General features: G+C 37.5%; 1 protein-coding gene across 1 annotated transcript in view; it reads right to left on the reverse strand.

Annotated features, from left to right (window-relative positions):
• Positions 1 to 3,099: 3,099 nt before the first annotated feature.
• HDAC9 (histone deacetylase 9) overlaps positions 3,100 to 16,159 on the reverse strand; it is a 580,466-nt gene continuing 567,406 nt past the window's right edge. Inside the window, exon 26 of the mRNA XM_065883429.1 lies at positions 3,100 to 6,206. Coding sequence (XP_065739501.1) covers positions 6,167 to 6,206 — 40 coding nt within the window. The 3' untranslated portion in view covers positions 3,100 to 6,166. The remainder of the gene's footprint in view (positions 6,207 to 16,159) is intronic.

The raw sequence follows: 16,159 nt of genomic DNA on the forward strand, positions 1-16,159 counted from the left end.
GAAGGTGAACAGTCCATGAGCATGTTCAACAATGGTATTGTTATTAGGTATTAATCCTTTATTGGATAATTATTTTTCACCTCTGGGAAAACATCACTGGCAGCACGATTTTAAGAAGTTTGGCAACACGTATTTTATTCAGCAGCTCTGGATGATAGATTTTGGGGAATGCTAGCCAAAAAAATTAAGGGCAAAACCACTGGTGCACAGAGGACAACAAACTGATCTTATTACAGAAACAGATATCAGACCACAATATAAAAAACATTTTAATTTTACACTAAGCCAGAAACTCCAGATTATTGGCATATACATCAACAAGCCAGGTCTAGAGTGTTTAATCACAAGAGTGGTAAATATTGGTTTTCCGCCTGCTCTGCCCACCTTACTTAAAAATATCAGTATATTTGCTTTCAAATGACACAAACTGCCGAGGCTATAATCTACAAAATGATCACTCACTTCTAACAACATGCCTGTTATACCCAGTCACCACTGAAAGGACAGTTTCATAGAACCCAGCTCTGCCTACCCAGAAAGAGTTTAGGCAACTTACAATTTAGAAAGAGCATATGCAGATTTTTTATCTAAAAACAAATCTTTGCACACGTAAGGAAGTGCCATTCCTCCTCAGATTTTAGAATTCTTAATTCTTATGTTTTAAAAACTTGTTCCATTTCTACTTAAGTTAGTAAAAGCAATAGCCAGATATTGTTGCAAGATCTCTATCAAATGTCATAAAATGCCAACTCCAAGAAAGGGCACCACAATGAAGCCTAAAGGGCATGGCCACAATGTCCCACAACACATTTGACCCTCCTTATTTTATTTGATGTTGCAACATTTGGCTCTAATGTACCTAAGGCCCAAACAGAAAAATAAAAGCACTTCCATTTTCTTTGAATAGTCTGGAAATATCTTACTTCCAAATTATATTGATTTAAAAATTTCTCTTTTGTCATTTTTTTCTTATGGTTGGAATTTATGCTTGTGGGTTTGACTCATAAAACATCATCCAGAGGGCAGGAGAAGTCTACATACAATCTCCTATGTGATAACGCACAAGATAATTAGGTAGTACCAAGAACTGTGGAAAACTATATTTGAGACAAAAAAATTCTGTATTAATGAAACAAATGCCAAGTCCAAAACTGTAGGCCAAAACACATTAACCTGATTTATCTTTTAAGATAAGAGTAGCGAAAAGTCAAGTGGTTCTTGAAAGAAAGAGATAAAAAAGAAGATAAAAAGTATCTACTAGAGTGTTTATATAAAATGGCACAAAGAAAGCATACCTAGTGATGTCTCAGAAAATAAGTTGCCAAGGTTGCTTCAACTTAGGAAACATAAAGTAGAGATTTAAGAAATTATTCTGATAGTTTAGATACGGCAATTTTGTATTGGCAGTTGGATAAGGGAAGGAGAGAGGGGTGGAAGGGAAATTATTGGTTAGAAAGATTGGCACTGTACGGTGAATTCACCACATAGTTACTAAGTGTTCCAGTTTGAGAATTAAGATGGTTTGAGAAATTGTTTCAACCCTGTTACAACCCTATTACCCTGTCATTGAGGTCAAGTCGAAGCAGCCCCAGATCAAGAGTCTAAGGTTCAATTGTCTGACCCAACTATTTCCAGGATATTAATAACTGACTCAGGTGTTGCATAAACTATCACATAAAACCTGCCAGGTGTATCATAGAAAAAAACAACAAACTGCAGTTGATTTGGAGAAATCAAGTTCTACAGCCCTGTGTGAGTATACCGTGTTCATCTAAAAAATTTATACTCTGGTCACATGACAATCGTGCCGTGCTTCATGAAGCATTGATGGAGTAAAAGCAAGTTGGGGGCTTCCCTGGTGGCGCAGTGGTTGAGAGTCCGCCTGCCGATGCAGGGGACACGGGTTCGTGCCCCGGTCTGGGAAGGTCCCACGTGCCGCGGAGCGGCTGGGCCCGTGAGCCATGGCCGCTGAGCCTGCGCGTCCGGAGCCTGTCCTCCGCAGCGGGAGAGGCCACAACAGTGAGAGGCCCGCGTAACGCATAAAAAAAAAAAAAAAAAAAAAAAAAAAAAAGCAAGTTGGTAGGAGGCAGGGGCTATGATTTTCAACGTAAATATGACCAGGAAAGAAGCCACACATAGGCACTTACATATTTTAGTGAGGGTGTTGATGAAGGTGATGTAATACTTACGATCCTTCATTAAAAAGGCAGTGAATAGTACAAAATACTGCTGGAGACCAAAATATACTTGTGTCCTTTGTGAACACAAGACACATTTGATGATGATCGTGACCATGCTGATGATCAGTTTTGAAGACAACAATAAAATGCCTTCATTTCTTAGCATACATCATCTGGTTTTCATTTCTTTTGGAGGTGAAAATGCCCTCTTTATGGAATGGTTGAACAGGTGTGTTGCTTCCTACATCTTCTTTTTTGTTTTCTTCTCTTTTCTCAGTAAGTCAAGTGATTTCATTCCTGAAGCAGGAAAAGAATGTTAAGATAGATGCTGCTAGAAGTGACAATGTCCAACTCTTGACAGAGTGATTATTTCAAGCTCCGAATGAATCACTTTTAAGACAGAAAACTTTGGCTTGTTTGTTTTTGTGGTTATTAGGCATTTAATAGTTCCACTGAGACAAACTGAGAGTAAACTTTCTAAAGATCAACAGTAAAAAATATTTAAATAAATTGTCTTAAACATAAATGCTAGGACAAAAAATAAGTATAAAAGTGCTGATTGGAGAGAAATTTTCTCCCAGGAGAACTTCCACTGATCATTTTATTTTACTTCCATATGGAATCTGTAAAGAAACCTAGTAAATCCACAAAGCTATGAGAATGACCTTTGGAAATAGGACAGTACTGAATTGTTGGGCAAGACCAGCCCTATAGTTTCTGAAATGTTCCTGTGAGGAGATGTTGTCCTGCTTTTAAATCTACCATGTTGCCAGTGAGAGGTGTGGGAGAATTTTGCAAAGCGTTACAGTCAAAACTGAAGGCAAGATTTCAGTTCCTACAATTGATAATGGAAATGCGATTTACAATAGTTTTTCATAAGTATCTCTGTTTTCTCCAAAAGCTGACTTCTGTCTCCACTGTTGTAAATTTGTTAAAATATTTTAAAATGTTTCATCTCAAGATGTTCTCATTTACTAAGCAATGATTAAATAGCCTCTATTACCATTTGAGGTCCATTTTACTTACTATTTAATAAAACTGTCTGGTTTTCAATGTAATATACAACCCCAGATTGTACTATATAACAGAAAATTTTCTTACGTTTTCTTTTTGGACTTATTATCCAATCTTATTAAAGTCCTGGCATTGTTTAGTTATAGAGTTCTCAAAAACCTTTATTTTTATTCCTCATATATGAGTTATTATGAGATTGTGAGAAAGCCTATGTGATTATCCTTCAAAGCATGGATCAGAAAGAGATATATTATTGGTAATGCTTAAAGAGGAGTTTTTCTAACAGACTCTTACAGGGAACTATTGTGAGCAATAAAAATTAAATGTATAAGTGAAGAAAACTATACCAAGTGAAACTACCCTTTTAAAAAGTACTGTTCTATTTCAAAAGAAGTGTTGATATTCTCCAAAAGCCTCCATTCTGTCCCTGAGGGCTACATTACATCTTGTAACGATATAATCAAAAAGCGCTGGCATTCTGTTCTTACAACTACATTCAGCTGTGATTAATCCTCTCCATAGTTTATCTGTCTCTGTATGTATCCTAAAGACTCTAACTGCAACCAATTGGGTACCATATCACTTGGAAGGATGTGTGATTAACTCATTAATGTGTCATATTTTAAATCTAAATAACCTTGGAGATGTCCTACTGATTTGGCTTTATCAGATTGATGGCTATGCCTAAGTATGTGGTAAAATAACTGCAGGAAACTTCAGTAAATTAGTATGTTTGCATTATACTGTTTCATTTTCTTATTCAAAATCTAAAAACTATCTGGGAGGACTGAGAGGAATAATGGAGAATTGTAATTATTGATTTTAAATAATTAAATAAAAAGTTGATTTTAAAAAGTCACAATTATGTTTCCACTTACCGTATGTTATAGCTTTCCTTTTTAAAGGGTGGGGGTTGTCTTCTGTTTTTAAGCCTTTGGTTTCCTTAAGTAAAATCTCCTCAAGTAATTACAGCAAAAACAACAAGAGCTAGCAAATATGATTGGCATGAATTTCTCTAAAAATCTCATGGAAAAAATTCATTACTATTGTGAATCTAGATTGACCTTACCCTTATGCAATGAAAGTAATTTTTTAACTAATACTGAGTTACATTCCATTTCAGATTTCCTATTTCAAAGGGTGTCTCAAATTTCTAAGATGTTAAACCAAGTATTGAGCCATTTTTGTATATGTAATAAAAGTCTTTAAAATTAAAATGGTAATCCTAAAAAAACCAAATGCATGAAAAATATGGTCTGACTGTATAACAAAAGGGAGTTATATAATTGTACTTGAGTGAAATCTTTCATCTTTGATTTACAGGTTGGAGTCCTCTTTAACTAAAACCATATTGTCCCATATCTTTCATATCATGGCCTTCCCTAAAACCTTGTTTTAATTAAGGTTTCTTTCAGATTTTTGAATAAAAGCATGACAATCTTCACTTATGGCTTTAATATATCCTTTGAGTTAGGAAAATATATAAAAAGAAACATCAACTCTTTTGAAAGCATTGTCAGATATTAAATACTGCGAGGTATTCTATATCAGTGTCTTTAGGTGTCTGAGTTATACATTGAAATAGAAGTTGGAGAGGTAAGGGGATAACCTACTTATATTTAGTAAGTTGCTTTTAATCTCAGAAATAAATGTCCTATATTTTTAGCCTTTAACACTAAGGCAACATGTGTAAAGGTTAAAGTTCGTGTTGTTTTTTTCACGTGAAGGCACAACTTCAAGGATAACTCAATTCAAGGTGACTTCAAATAAGCAATGCCTTCATTAACACATTTCAAAGATCTAGAAAATTCAGTAACATTGTTTAAGCCCTCAATGGTTTTACAGCTAAAAGAACACATCAGACCAAGCAGCTGTGTTAACCTGGGAAGCAAGAAAATAAACTGAGTCCTCAAAGCTCCTGAGTAATTGGGGAGATTATGGGTAATCCTCGTCTTTTTTTTTGTAGGAAGGAAGGATGAAAGGCAAGAAGAAAGGAAGTGATGGAAAGCAGAAAAATAAAAGTGAGAGAATAAGTTCTTGATAGATTTGGAACAAATTAAGATGGCCTTTGAAAAGTTATGCACTTTTCAAAGACACTGAAAATCCTCCATGGAACATATGCTCAGAGCTACTGTCACCAGAGCAAGGGATGTATGAGGGAGGAAGGAGACTTCATCCTAAATCAACTGCAAATCTCCTGTGTGTGAGAACACAGAGAGGGATGTTAGGGAAACAGGGTAATTTTTCTCAAAAAATGTGATATAAAATATTGCACCATTACATAAAATGTGTGAGGTTGCTTTGGCATTGGACTTTGAGATACACTGTGGTTTATTCCACTGAAAAAAGCCTCATCCTCGTTCCTCCATCTTGGACTCTTCCTAGCAAGAGTTGAACCATATGTTAAAACAAAGGCCAAAAACAAACAAAACAAAACAAAAAAAAAAACCCCGTGATCTGTCGGGAATTGCTATCCTTTCATAGCTGAAAGCAAATCCTGTAAACAATTTAAGACTGTGTGACGAAAAAGTTCCCAATAAAAAAACTGATCAGAATGTCAGGAATGAGATTTCTCAGGTTTTGCCCAAAATTTCGCTGGCTGTCATACCATCTGTAATTAACAGTATCTAACGTTGTACTGGGTGTTTCTAGTTCATACTTTGGGCCTGGGAGTGGGTCACCCAGCATATTAAAAGCACTCTGGAAGCAGTTTCTTCCAATCGTGGTTTACTGTAACTTTAGAATCATAGCGGTTACTTTTAAGGAATCTTTAATGCCCTTTCAAGTCCATCCAAAGAACAAGTGAAGCTGCTGTTCAGAATTTTGTGCCCAGTGTTTATGTTCCATGGAATCTGTGCCACCCAGGCAGCAGACAAGACATGTCTGAGGGTGCTGGGGTGGCGGGGGGATATGCAATGATGTCACACACAGGAAATATCGGGGGTGGGGAAGGCTGGGGAGGACTTGGCGCTTCACAAGGCTGGCTCCTCTTCCATAGGCTCGCCAGCAGTTCTGTAAAAATAAACAGGCAATCAGAATACAGCATAAGAGTACACAATGACATTGTAGATTTTCATGCATAATCAAAGCTGATTTTTCAGCTCTCTCTGATGTTTATTTGTGTTATTCCGTTATCCATAAATAGACTTTCTTTCCTAGGAAGTATAAACAAATGTCAAGTGGAAAAACATTTTCGATCCAAGCAATCATTGGAAATGTTCCTGTTTATATTAAAACATGTCAGAATATTTTATAACTCTAGATTCCAAAATGTACATGTTTTGTGTCTAGTACAGTCCAATAATTTATTGAAAAAATTAACTATGATATTTTATTTTAGGAGCAATTACAGTGATTTCCTATGGAACCAGTTTGCTAACGAGAGCAAAGGACCCAGCTAGCTTCTGGAGGAGACTCACCAGGGCTCTGGTTTTTTTGCTTCTGTTCTTTCATAACTGGATTGGCTGCCTGCCGGAGGCATTTCAAATCAAATTCTGAATCTGATTAGCAAATCACTGCTACAGACCCAACGTTTTTACAAGAAACGCACTATGGTAGTGTGTAAATAGTTTTTATTCGGCATCATCTGAGGGGTGTTCTGCTCTGGCAAAACCAAAACTAATTGCTTGAAAATTTATACTTGAGATTTAGCCTTAATTTAGTAACACTCTGAGGGTGTTTTAAGGCAAACTTTTAGAATGATTTTTAATTTAGTCAAAAGGACAAATTGTAGCAGGAATCCAAATGCATGAGGTAGCTGGATTGCTGATGGAAGAACGCTGGGGTTTGAGATGCCGGGAGAATTGAGTATGAGTCTGGGCTCTGCGATTTGCTAATGTTGCAACTGCGAATGTTGTAACTATACTTCTGTGAAGCTGTGGTTTCATGTTTAAAACCCGTGAGGAAAAAAGATGTTCCTTACAGAATTAGTGAAGGTTAAAAAAAATAAAGGAGATGAAATGGACTTCTAAACAATACACACTATGAGGCAGTAGTTATTTAACTCTGGATTTGTCCCCTCATCATCTAACATATGTATAAAACTGTGTTGAATGGTACACAGGTACAGAGTTATGCCTGTGCTACCATAAGGAAATGCAATATTGGGAAGATAGTTCTCTCTGGGTGGTGGAATAATAGGTAGGTGGTTTAAATTTTCTTTTTCATACTGTTTTTCTACTTGCCAGTATTCTATAATGAATTACTTTTCTCTTAGAACAAACTGCTATATCTAGAACACTGTTGTTAATGAAGAAAAATGAACAATTTAGCCATGTTATTTTATAGATATATAAAGAAAAAACCAAGACTTCTGTGTATCTACAAATAAGGTAGTTGCCATTTTAATTTAGCATTTTTATAATAAATTTAAAACACTGAAAGATTTTATCCATGGAACAGTAATAAAAAAGATTTTAATGCATCCTCTAAAGAATGAGAAATATTAGGTATTCATTATTTAACATTACTAAAAGGAGAGAGTTCCAAATGAGTCCATGTGGAATACTTAAAAAAAAATTCTTAGGAAGTTATAGCCTGTCCAACAGTATACTGGATAAGGAGGTTGTGAGAAAGTGTTTAGAGCTGCTATATAAGATAAAAGCTATTTAAATGAGTCATACTCTATTAAAATCTTTCCAAACTAAAATTATCAGCATTCCCACAAGAAAAATTTTAAATTAAGGAAAACATTTAAGTAACTAAACTGATTTATACGTAAACATGCAAACTTATTTACATTTGAGAATATGTGGATTATACAGGTATAGAATCCTCAAACTAGATACTCCAATGGAGACTGAATTCTCCTATTTACTTTTTCCAAACTTTATTGAGATACAATCGGCATATAACATTGTATAAGTTTAAGGCAATGTGACGATTTGATACACATATATATTGTGAAATGTTTACCACAATAATATATCCTTCACTTCCCGTAACTACCATTTTTGTTGTTACGATGAGAACATTTAAGATTTACTCTCATAGCAAATTTTGAGTATACAATACAGTATTGTTAGCTGTAGTAATCATGCTGTATATCAGATGGATATACATCTGGAAGCTTGTACCTTTTGACCAACATCATTCCATCTCCTCTATCTCCCAGCCCCTGTTAACCATCAATCTACTGTTTCTATGAGTTCAACAACTGTTTTTCCAGTTTTATTGTAAATAATTGACAAACCTCACTGTATCAGTTTAAGGTGTACAGCATGATAGTCTGACTTACATGTATTGTGAAATGATTACCACAATAGGTTTAGTTAACATCCATCATCTCATATAGAGAGTTCAATGTTTTTAGATTTCACGTATAAGTGAGATCATATTGTATTTCTCTTTCTCTGTCTCAGCATAATGCTCTCAAGTTTCACCCACGTTGAGCCTTCTTTTTCATGGCTGAATAATGTTCTGTTGTATGTATATACCACATTTTCTTTGTCGATTCATCTGTCACTGGACGCCGAGGTGGTTTCCTTGTCTTGGCTATTGTAACTAGTGCTGCAGTGCACATGAGCGTGCAGATACCTCTTCAAGATAGTGATTTTGTTTTCTTTGGATATATACCCAGAAGTGGGATTATTGGATCACATGGTAGTTCTGCTTTTACTTTCTTGAGGAACCTCCATACTGTTTTCCATAGCAGCTGCATCAATTCACATTCCCATCAACAGTGCAAATAGATCGCTTTCTCCGTACCCTCACTAATTTGTTATCTCTTGTCTTTTTGATGCAAGCTGTTTTAGCACATGTGAAGTGATATCTCGGTGTGGTTTTGCTTTGCATTTCCCTGATGATTAGTGATGTTGAGAACCTTCCCATGTACCTGTGGCTATTTGTATGTCTTCTTTAGAAAAATATCTATTCTGGTCCTTTTCCTATTTTTTTTTTTTTTTTTGCGGTATGCGGGCCTCTCACTGCTGTGGCCTGCCCCGCTGCGGAGCACAGGCTCCGGACGCGCAGGCCCAGCAGCCACGGCTCACGGGCCCAGCCGCTCTGCGGCATGTGGGATCCTCCCGAACCGGGGCACGAACCCGCATCCCCTGCATCGGCAGGCGGACTCCCAACCACTGCGCCACCAGGGAAGCCCCCCTTTTCCTATTTTTAAATTAAGTTAATTTATTCACTTATTTATTGCTATTGAATTGTATGAGCTCCATATATACTTTGGATATTAACCCCTTATCAGATATATGGTTTGCAAATATTTTCTTGTATTTCATAGGTTGCCTTTTCACTTTGTTGATTCTTTGGCTGTGCAAAAGTTTTTAGTTTGATGTCATTGCACTTGCTTTTATTTTTTAATAAATTTAGTTATTTATTATTATTTTTAATTTTTGGCCATGTTGGGTCTTCGTTGCTGCACGCGGACCTTCTCCAGTTGTGGCGAGCAGGGGCTACTCTCTGTTGCGGTGCACGGGCCTCTCACTGTGGTGGCCTCCCCTGTTGCGGAGAGTGGGCTCCAGGCATGCGGGCCTCAGCAGTTGTGGCTCACGGGCTCCAGAGCGCAGGCTCAGCAGTTGAGGCGCACGGGCCCAGTTGCTCCACAGCATGTGGAATCGTCCCGGACCAGGGCTCGAACCTGTATCCCCTGCATTGGCAGGTGGATTCTTAACGACTGTGCCACCAGGGAAGCCGCAGCACTTGCTTATTTGTGCCTTTGTTGCTTTTTCTTTTGTTGTCATATCCAAAAAATTAATTGTGAAGACCAAAGTCAAGGAGCTTTTTTTCTTTGTTTTCTTCTAAGAGTTTTATAGTTTCAATTCTTACATTTAAGCTCTTAATACATTTCCAGTTAATTTTTGTGAGTGGTATAAGGTAGGGGTCCAGTTTCTTTCTTTTGCATATGAATAAATGTCCAGTTTTCCCAACACCATTTATCAAAGAGATTATTGTTAGCCCATTGAGTATTCTTGACTCCCTTGTCAAATATTAGTTGACAATATATGTGAGGGTTTATTTCTGGGCTCTCAATTCTGTTCCATTGGTCTATGTGTCTGTTTTTATGCCAATGCCATACTCTTGATTACTACAGCTTTGTAATATTTGAACTAAGGATGTGTGAAGCCTCCAGCTTTGTTCTTGCTCAAGATTGCTATGGCTATTCAGGGTCTTTGGTAATCCCACTGAATTTTAGGATTTTTTTTCTATTTCTGTGAAAAATGCCATTGGAATTCTGAGAGGGATTGCATTGAACCTATCAGTGACTTTGAATAGTGTGGATGTTTTAACAATATTAACTCTTCTGATACATGAATGTGGACTGTCTTTCCATTTATTTGTGTCTTCTTCAATTTGTTTCATCAGATCTTACTGTTTTTGGTATATAGATCTTAGTTTTTATCCTGAAAGTTTACTGAATTCATTTATTATTACTAGCCATTTTTTTTTTTTGGTGGAGTCTTTAGGATTTTTTACATACAAGTACAGGATCATGTTAAGAAACCCTTGTCTTATTTCTCATCTTACAGGGAAATCTTTCAGCTTCTTACTGTTGAGTATGAATGATGTTAGCTGTGGGTTTGTCATATATGGCTTCTATTATGTTGAAGTATGTTCCTTCTATACCCAATTTGGTTGAGAGTTTTTATTATGAAAGAATGTTGAATTTTGTCTGCTGCTTTTTATGCATCTATTGAAAAGACAATGATTTTTATCTTTTATTTCATTAATGTGGTGTATCACATTCATTGATTTGCATATGTTGAACCACCCTCGCTCCCAGGGATAAATCCCACTTGCTCATGGTGTATGATCCTTTTAATGTGCTGTTGAAATTGGTTTGCTAGTATTTTGCTGAGGATTATTGTATCTATGTTCATCAGGGATATTGGCCTATAGTTTTCTTTTCTTGCAGTATCCTTATCTAGCTTTGGTATCAGGGTAGTGGCTGCATAAAATGAGTTTAGGAGTGATAGATTCCCTAAATCAGTAAATCAGATATTCAGATACAAATGATGAGTCCCTGGTCAGGGAACTAAGATCCCACATGCTGTGGGACAACTAAGCCTGCGCGCCACAAGTGCCGCAACTACTGAGCCTGCACGCCACACCTAGAGAGCCCGTGTGCCACAAACTGCAGAGCTCAAGCGCTCTGGAACCCACGTGCCACAACTAGAGAGAAGCCCATGTGCTACAACTAGAGAAAAGCCCGCGCATCTCAATGAAGAGCCCATATGCCACAACTAAGACCTGATGCAGCCAAAAAAAAAAAGCAAACAGAAACAGATGACCAGAAAGCAGGATTGTCACTTGCCCCAAGTCCCATGGTGAGTCTGGGAGGTGCGACCTTGTGAAAAGGCAGCTATGACAGGTAATGTCTCTCAGACACCAGTTTTTGGGTGGGGAGTGAGGGCGGGCTTTCAATTTTTTGGATGAGTTTGAGAACTGGTGTTAATTCTTCTTTAAATGTTTGGAAGAATTCACCAGTGAAACCATCTGGGACTGGGCTTTTCTTTTTGGAGAGGTTTTGGTTTACTGATCCAATCTTCTTACTCATTATTGGTATGTTCAGATTTTCTATTTTTTCATGTTTAGTCTTGGTAGGTTGTATGCTTCTAGGAACTTACTCATTTCTTATAGGTTGTCCAATTTGTTGGCATATAATTGTTCATAGTAGTCTCTTGTGATGGTTTGTATTTGTGTGGTATCAGCTATAATGTCTTCTCTTTCATTTATAATTTTATTTATTTGAGTCCTCTCTCTTTTTTTCTTGGTAAGTCTAAAGGTTTGTCAATTTTTAAAATCTTTTTAAAAAACCAACTGTTAGTTTTGTTGATCTTTTCTATTGCTTTTCTATTATCTATTTCATTTCTTTCTGCTCTGATTTTTGTTATCCTAACTTTGGGGTTAGTTTGTTATTCATTTTCTAGTTCCTTAAGCTGTAAAGTTAGGTTGTTTATTAGAGGGTTTTTTTTAATGTATGCATTTATTGCTCTAAATTTGCCTCAGCACTGCTTTTGCTGCATCCCATGTTTTGTTATGCTGTGTGTCCATTTTTGTGTGTTTCAAGATAACTTTTGATTCTCTTTGATTTCCTCTTTGATCCATTAGTTATACAGGAATGTGTTGTTTAGTTTCCACACATTTGTGAATTTTCCAATTTTCCTTCTGTTACTGATTTCTAATTTCACACCACTGTGGTCATCAAAGATACTTAGTATGATTTCACTCTTCTAAAATTCGCTAAGACTTGTTCTGTGACCTAACATATGACCTATCCTAGAGAATGTTCTGTGTGCACTTGAGAGGAATAGGTATTTTCCTGCTGTTGCATGGAATGTTCTGTATATGCCTGTTAGGTCTATCTGATATAAAGTATAATCCAGTCCAATGTTTCCTTATTGATTTTCTGCCTGGATAATCTATCCATTGTAGAAAGTGTGGTATTCAAGTGCCTTACTATTATTGTACTATTATCTATATTATTCCCTTCAGATCTGTTAGTATTTGCTTAATGTATTTAGATGCTCGGATGTTGGGTGTATATGTGTTTAAAATTATCATATCCTCTTAATGAATTGATCCCTTTATCACCACATAATGACCTTCTTTGTTTCTTGTTACAGTTTAGACTTAAAGTCTATTTTTTTCCAGATATAAGTATAGCTACTCCTGCTCTATTTTGTTTTCTATTTGCATGGAATATCCATTTCCATACCTTCACTTGGAGCCATTTTCACTTAAAATAATTATTGATAGTTAGCAACTTACTATTGCCACTTTGTTAATTGTTTTCTTGCTGTTTTGTACTTACTTTGTTCATTTCTTCCTCTCTTAATGTCTTCCTTTTAAACTGATGACTTTCCATAGTGGTATGCTTTAATTCCCTTCTCTTTATCTCTACCTATCTACCATAGGTTCTTTTTTATTTTTTTTAATCAATTTATTTATTTATTTTTGGCTGCATTGGGTCTTCATTGCTACTCGCGGGCTTTCTCCAGTTGCAGCGAGTGGGGGCCACTCTTTGTTGCAGTGCACGGGCTTCTCATCACAGTGGCTTCTCTTGTTGCAGAGCACAGGCTCTAGGCTCACGGGCTTCAGTAGTTGTAGCATGTGGGCTCAGTAGTTGTGGCTTGTGGGCTCTAGAGCCCAGGCTCAGTAGTTGTGGTGCATGGGCTTAGTTGCTCAGCAGCGTGTGGGATCTTCCCGGACCAGGGCTTGAACCCGTGTCCCCTGCATTTGCAGGGGGATTCTTAACCACTGCGCCACCAGGGAAGTCCTACCATAGGTTTTTGCTTTGTGGTTACCCCGAGGCTTACTTGAAACATATAATAGATATAACAGTCTAATTTTAAGCTGACAACAACTTAACTTTAATTGCATACAAAACTCTACCCTTTTACTCCTCCTGTCTATAGTATTTTTTTTAACATCTTTATTGGGGTATAATTGCTTTACAATGGTGTGTTATAGTTTGTTTTTTTAAATTTTATTTATTTATTTATTTTTGGCTGTGTTGGGTCTTCGTTTCTGTGCGAGGGCTTTCTCTAGTTGTGGTGAGCGGGGGCCACTCTTCATTGCAGCGCACAGGTCTCTCACTGTCGCGGGCTCTCTTGTTGCGGAGCACAAGCTCCAGACACGCAGGCTCAGTAGTTGTGGCTCATGGGCCTAGTTGCTCCGCGGTATGTGGGATCTTCTCAGACCAGGGCTCGAACCTGTGTCCCCTGCATCGGCAGGCAGATTTTCAACCACTGCGCCACCAGGGAAGCCCTATAGTTTGTTTTTGATGTCATGATTTTTTTTTTAATATTGTGTATCCATGAACAAATTACTGTAGCTGTAGCTATTTAAAATACTTCTGTCCTTTAACCTTTATCCTAGAGTTAAGTGTTTAACACATCACCATATTATACTATTAGAGTATTCTGAATCTGACTATATACTTACCTTTGCCAGTGTGTTGTACATTTTCATATGTTTTCATGTTAGTAGTTATCATACTTTCTTTTCAGCTTGAAGGACTCCTTTCAGCACTTATTGTAAGGAAAGTCTTGTGATGAACTACTTCAACTTTTTTTGTTTGTTTGGGAAAGTCTTTTTATCTCACCTTAATTTCTAAAGGAAAACCTTGCCAGGTAAAGTAGTCCGGTTGGCAGTTTTTTTCTTTCAGCACTTTGAATATATCATCCTACTCTCTTCTGGCAGGTCTTTGTGTGGGGATAGAGGCTCAGTTCTCCTGTTCTACCGTCTTGGTGTTGATACTCCCTCCATCTGAATTCTCCTACTTCTAACCCAAAGCCACAGCAAGATGATCTTCCTCCCACATCCAGGACTCAATTGTGGCTGGAATTTCAGAGGCAGTGGTAAGTGCCTGTGCATTCTCCAGACATCCATCTTAGGCTTTGAGGAGGTAAGCAAAGTGTCTTTAGCACAAACCATTCACTGCAAAATGGAACTTCTCTTCAAACATGGGGACTTTCAGGTACAATATAAAGCTTTCCATCAGATGCTTCTCTTTGCTTTCCTCCCCTCAAAGTCATTTCATATTAACCACTTCTTTGGAAAATAGTTAATTAACTGCTGCTACATTCTAATGAAACAAATACACATAACCAGCCAAATCTCTCAGTGTCTTGCAATACAGAAGTTTTATTACTAGTATGGCAAGTTGGAAAATATCCTGGATTTCAAGGTAGATTTCACAAGGTAGATGTATTTAGGTCCCAACTCTGCCATTTTTAAAATTTAACTTTGAGCAAGTCATCGTCCCTAGATTCTCAGTTTTCTCTTTAAAACTGAAATAATAATCCATGACCTGCTTTCTGGGTGTTCTCATATCCATAGTTCTCAGTGGATTTAGTATTATCTTTACTTAATCCCTGTCCCTAGGTAACTGTTAAATGTCTACATATTTTTTTAAGTTAATTTAAGAAGTTATCTTCATGAAACACTTAGAAAGTGAACTGGTCAGGGATGACCCTTTAATGGCTGTTTTGGGTGAAAGAGAAGCAGTACTCTTGAAATGTGGGGGGCTCCCCACTTCAATCATTTATAGACAGATACCAAGGTTATCTTGATTAACAAAAACACAGCTCTGGAAAGGGCGGGGTGAAGGGGAGAGATAATCTTCAATATTTGGATTTAATTCCTTTTGCAGTTAGGTGAGGTAGAGACATAGGAAGGTCAGGAATAAATGTAAAATAAAACATTCAAAGATAAATAGTACAATAGTTCAGCTGACTGAAAGACACAAAGTTCTACTATAGCAAGTAGAAGTGAACATAGATGGTCCTTTATTGATGAAGGGCAAAGATTTCATATATTAAGGGAAGGATCAGTTAGGTCCAGAAGTCATAGTAGTTTAGATAATTTGCAAAAATAAAAAGCAGAAAGAAAGAATTTGAGATAAGATATAACATAAAATTATATTCTTGTATTTTCCCTTAAAGGGATATTTCATTTCCTATGATTTTTAAAGCAGTATCTGTTAATTTATATTAATAATGCTATTATTATTATTATTATTATTTTTTTTTTTTGCGTTACACGGGCCTCTCAATGCTGTGGCCTCTCCCGCCGCGGAGCACAGGCTCCGGACGCGCAGGCCCAGCGGCCATGGCTCACGGGCCCAGCCGCTCCGCGGCATGTGGGATCTTCCCGGACCGGGGCACGAACCCGCGTCCCCTGCATCGGCAGGCGGACTCTCAACCACTGCGCCACCAGGGAAGCCCTATTATTATTTTTTATTTTATTTTTTTTGCGGTACGCCAGCCTCTCACTGTTGTGGACTCTCCCGTTGTGGAGCACAGGCTCCGGACGTGCAGGCTCAGCGGCCATGGCTCACGGGCCCAGCTGCTCTGCGGCACATGGGATCTTCCTGGACCGGGGCACGAACCCGTGTCCCCTGCATCGGCAGGCAGACTCTCAACCACTGAGCCACCAGGGAAGCCCAACAACATTATTTTTAAAGACACATTTCCTCTTGGTTTATTGATTTAATTTAATCCCTATACTTT

This window comes from Phocoena phocoena, chromosome 9 (genome assembly GCF_963924675.1).
Source record: "Phocoena phocoena chromosome 9, mPhoPho1.1, whole genome shotgun sequence".
NCBI classification, from domain to species: domain Eukaryota; kingdom Metazoa; phylum Chordata; class Mammalia; order Artiodactyla; family Phocoenidae; genus Phocoena; species Phocoena phocoena.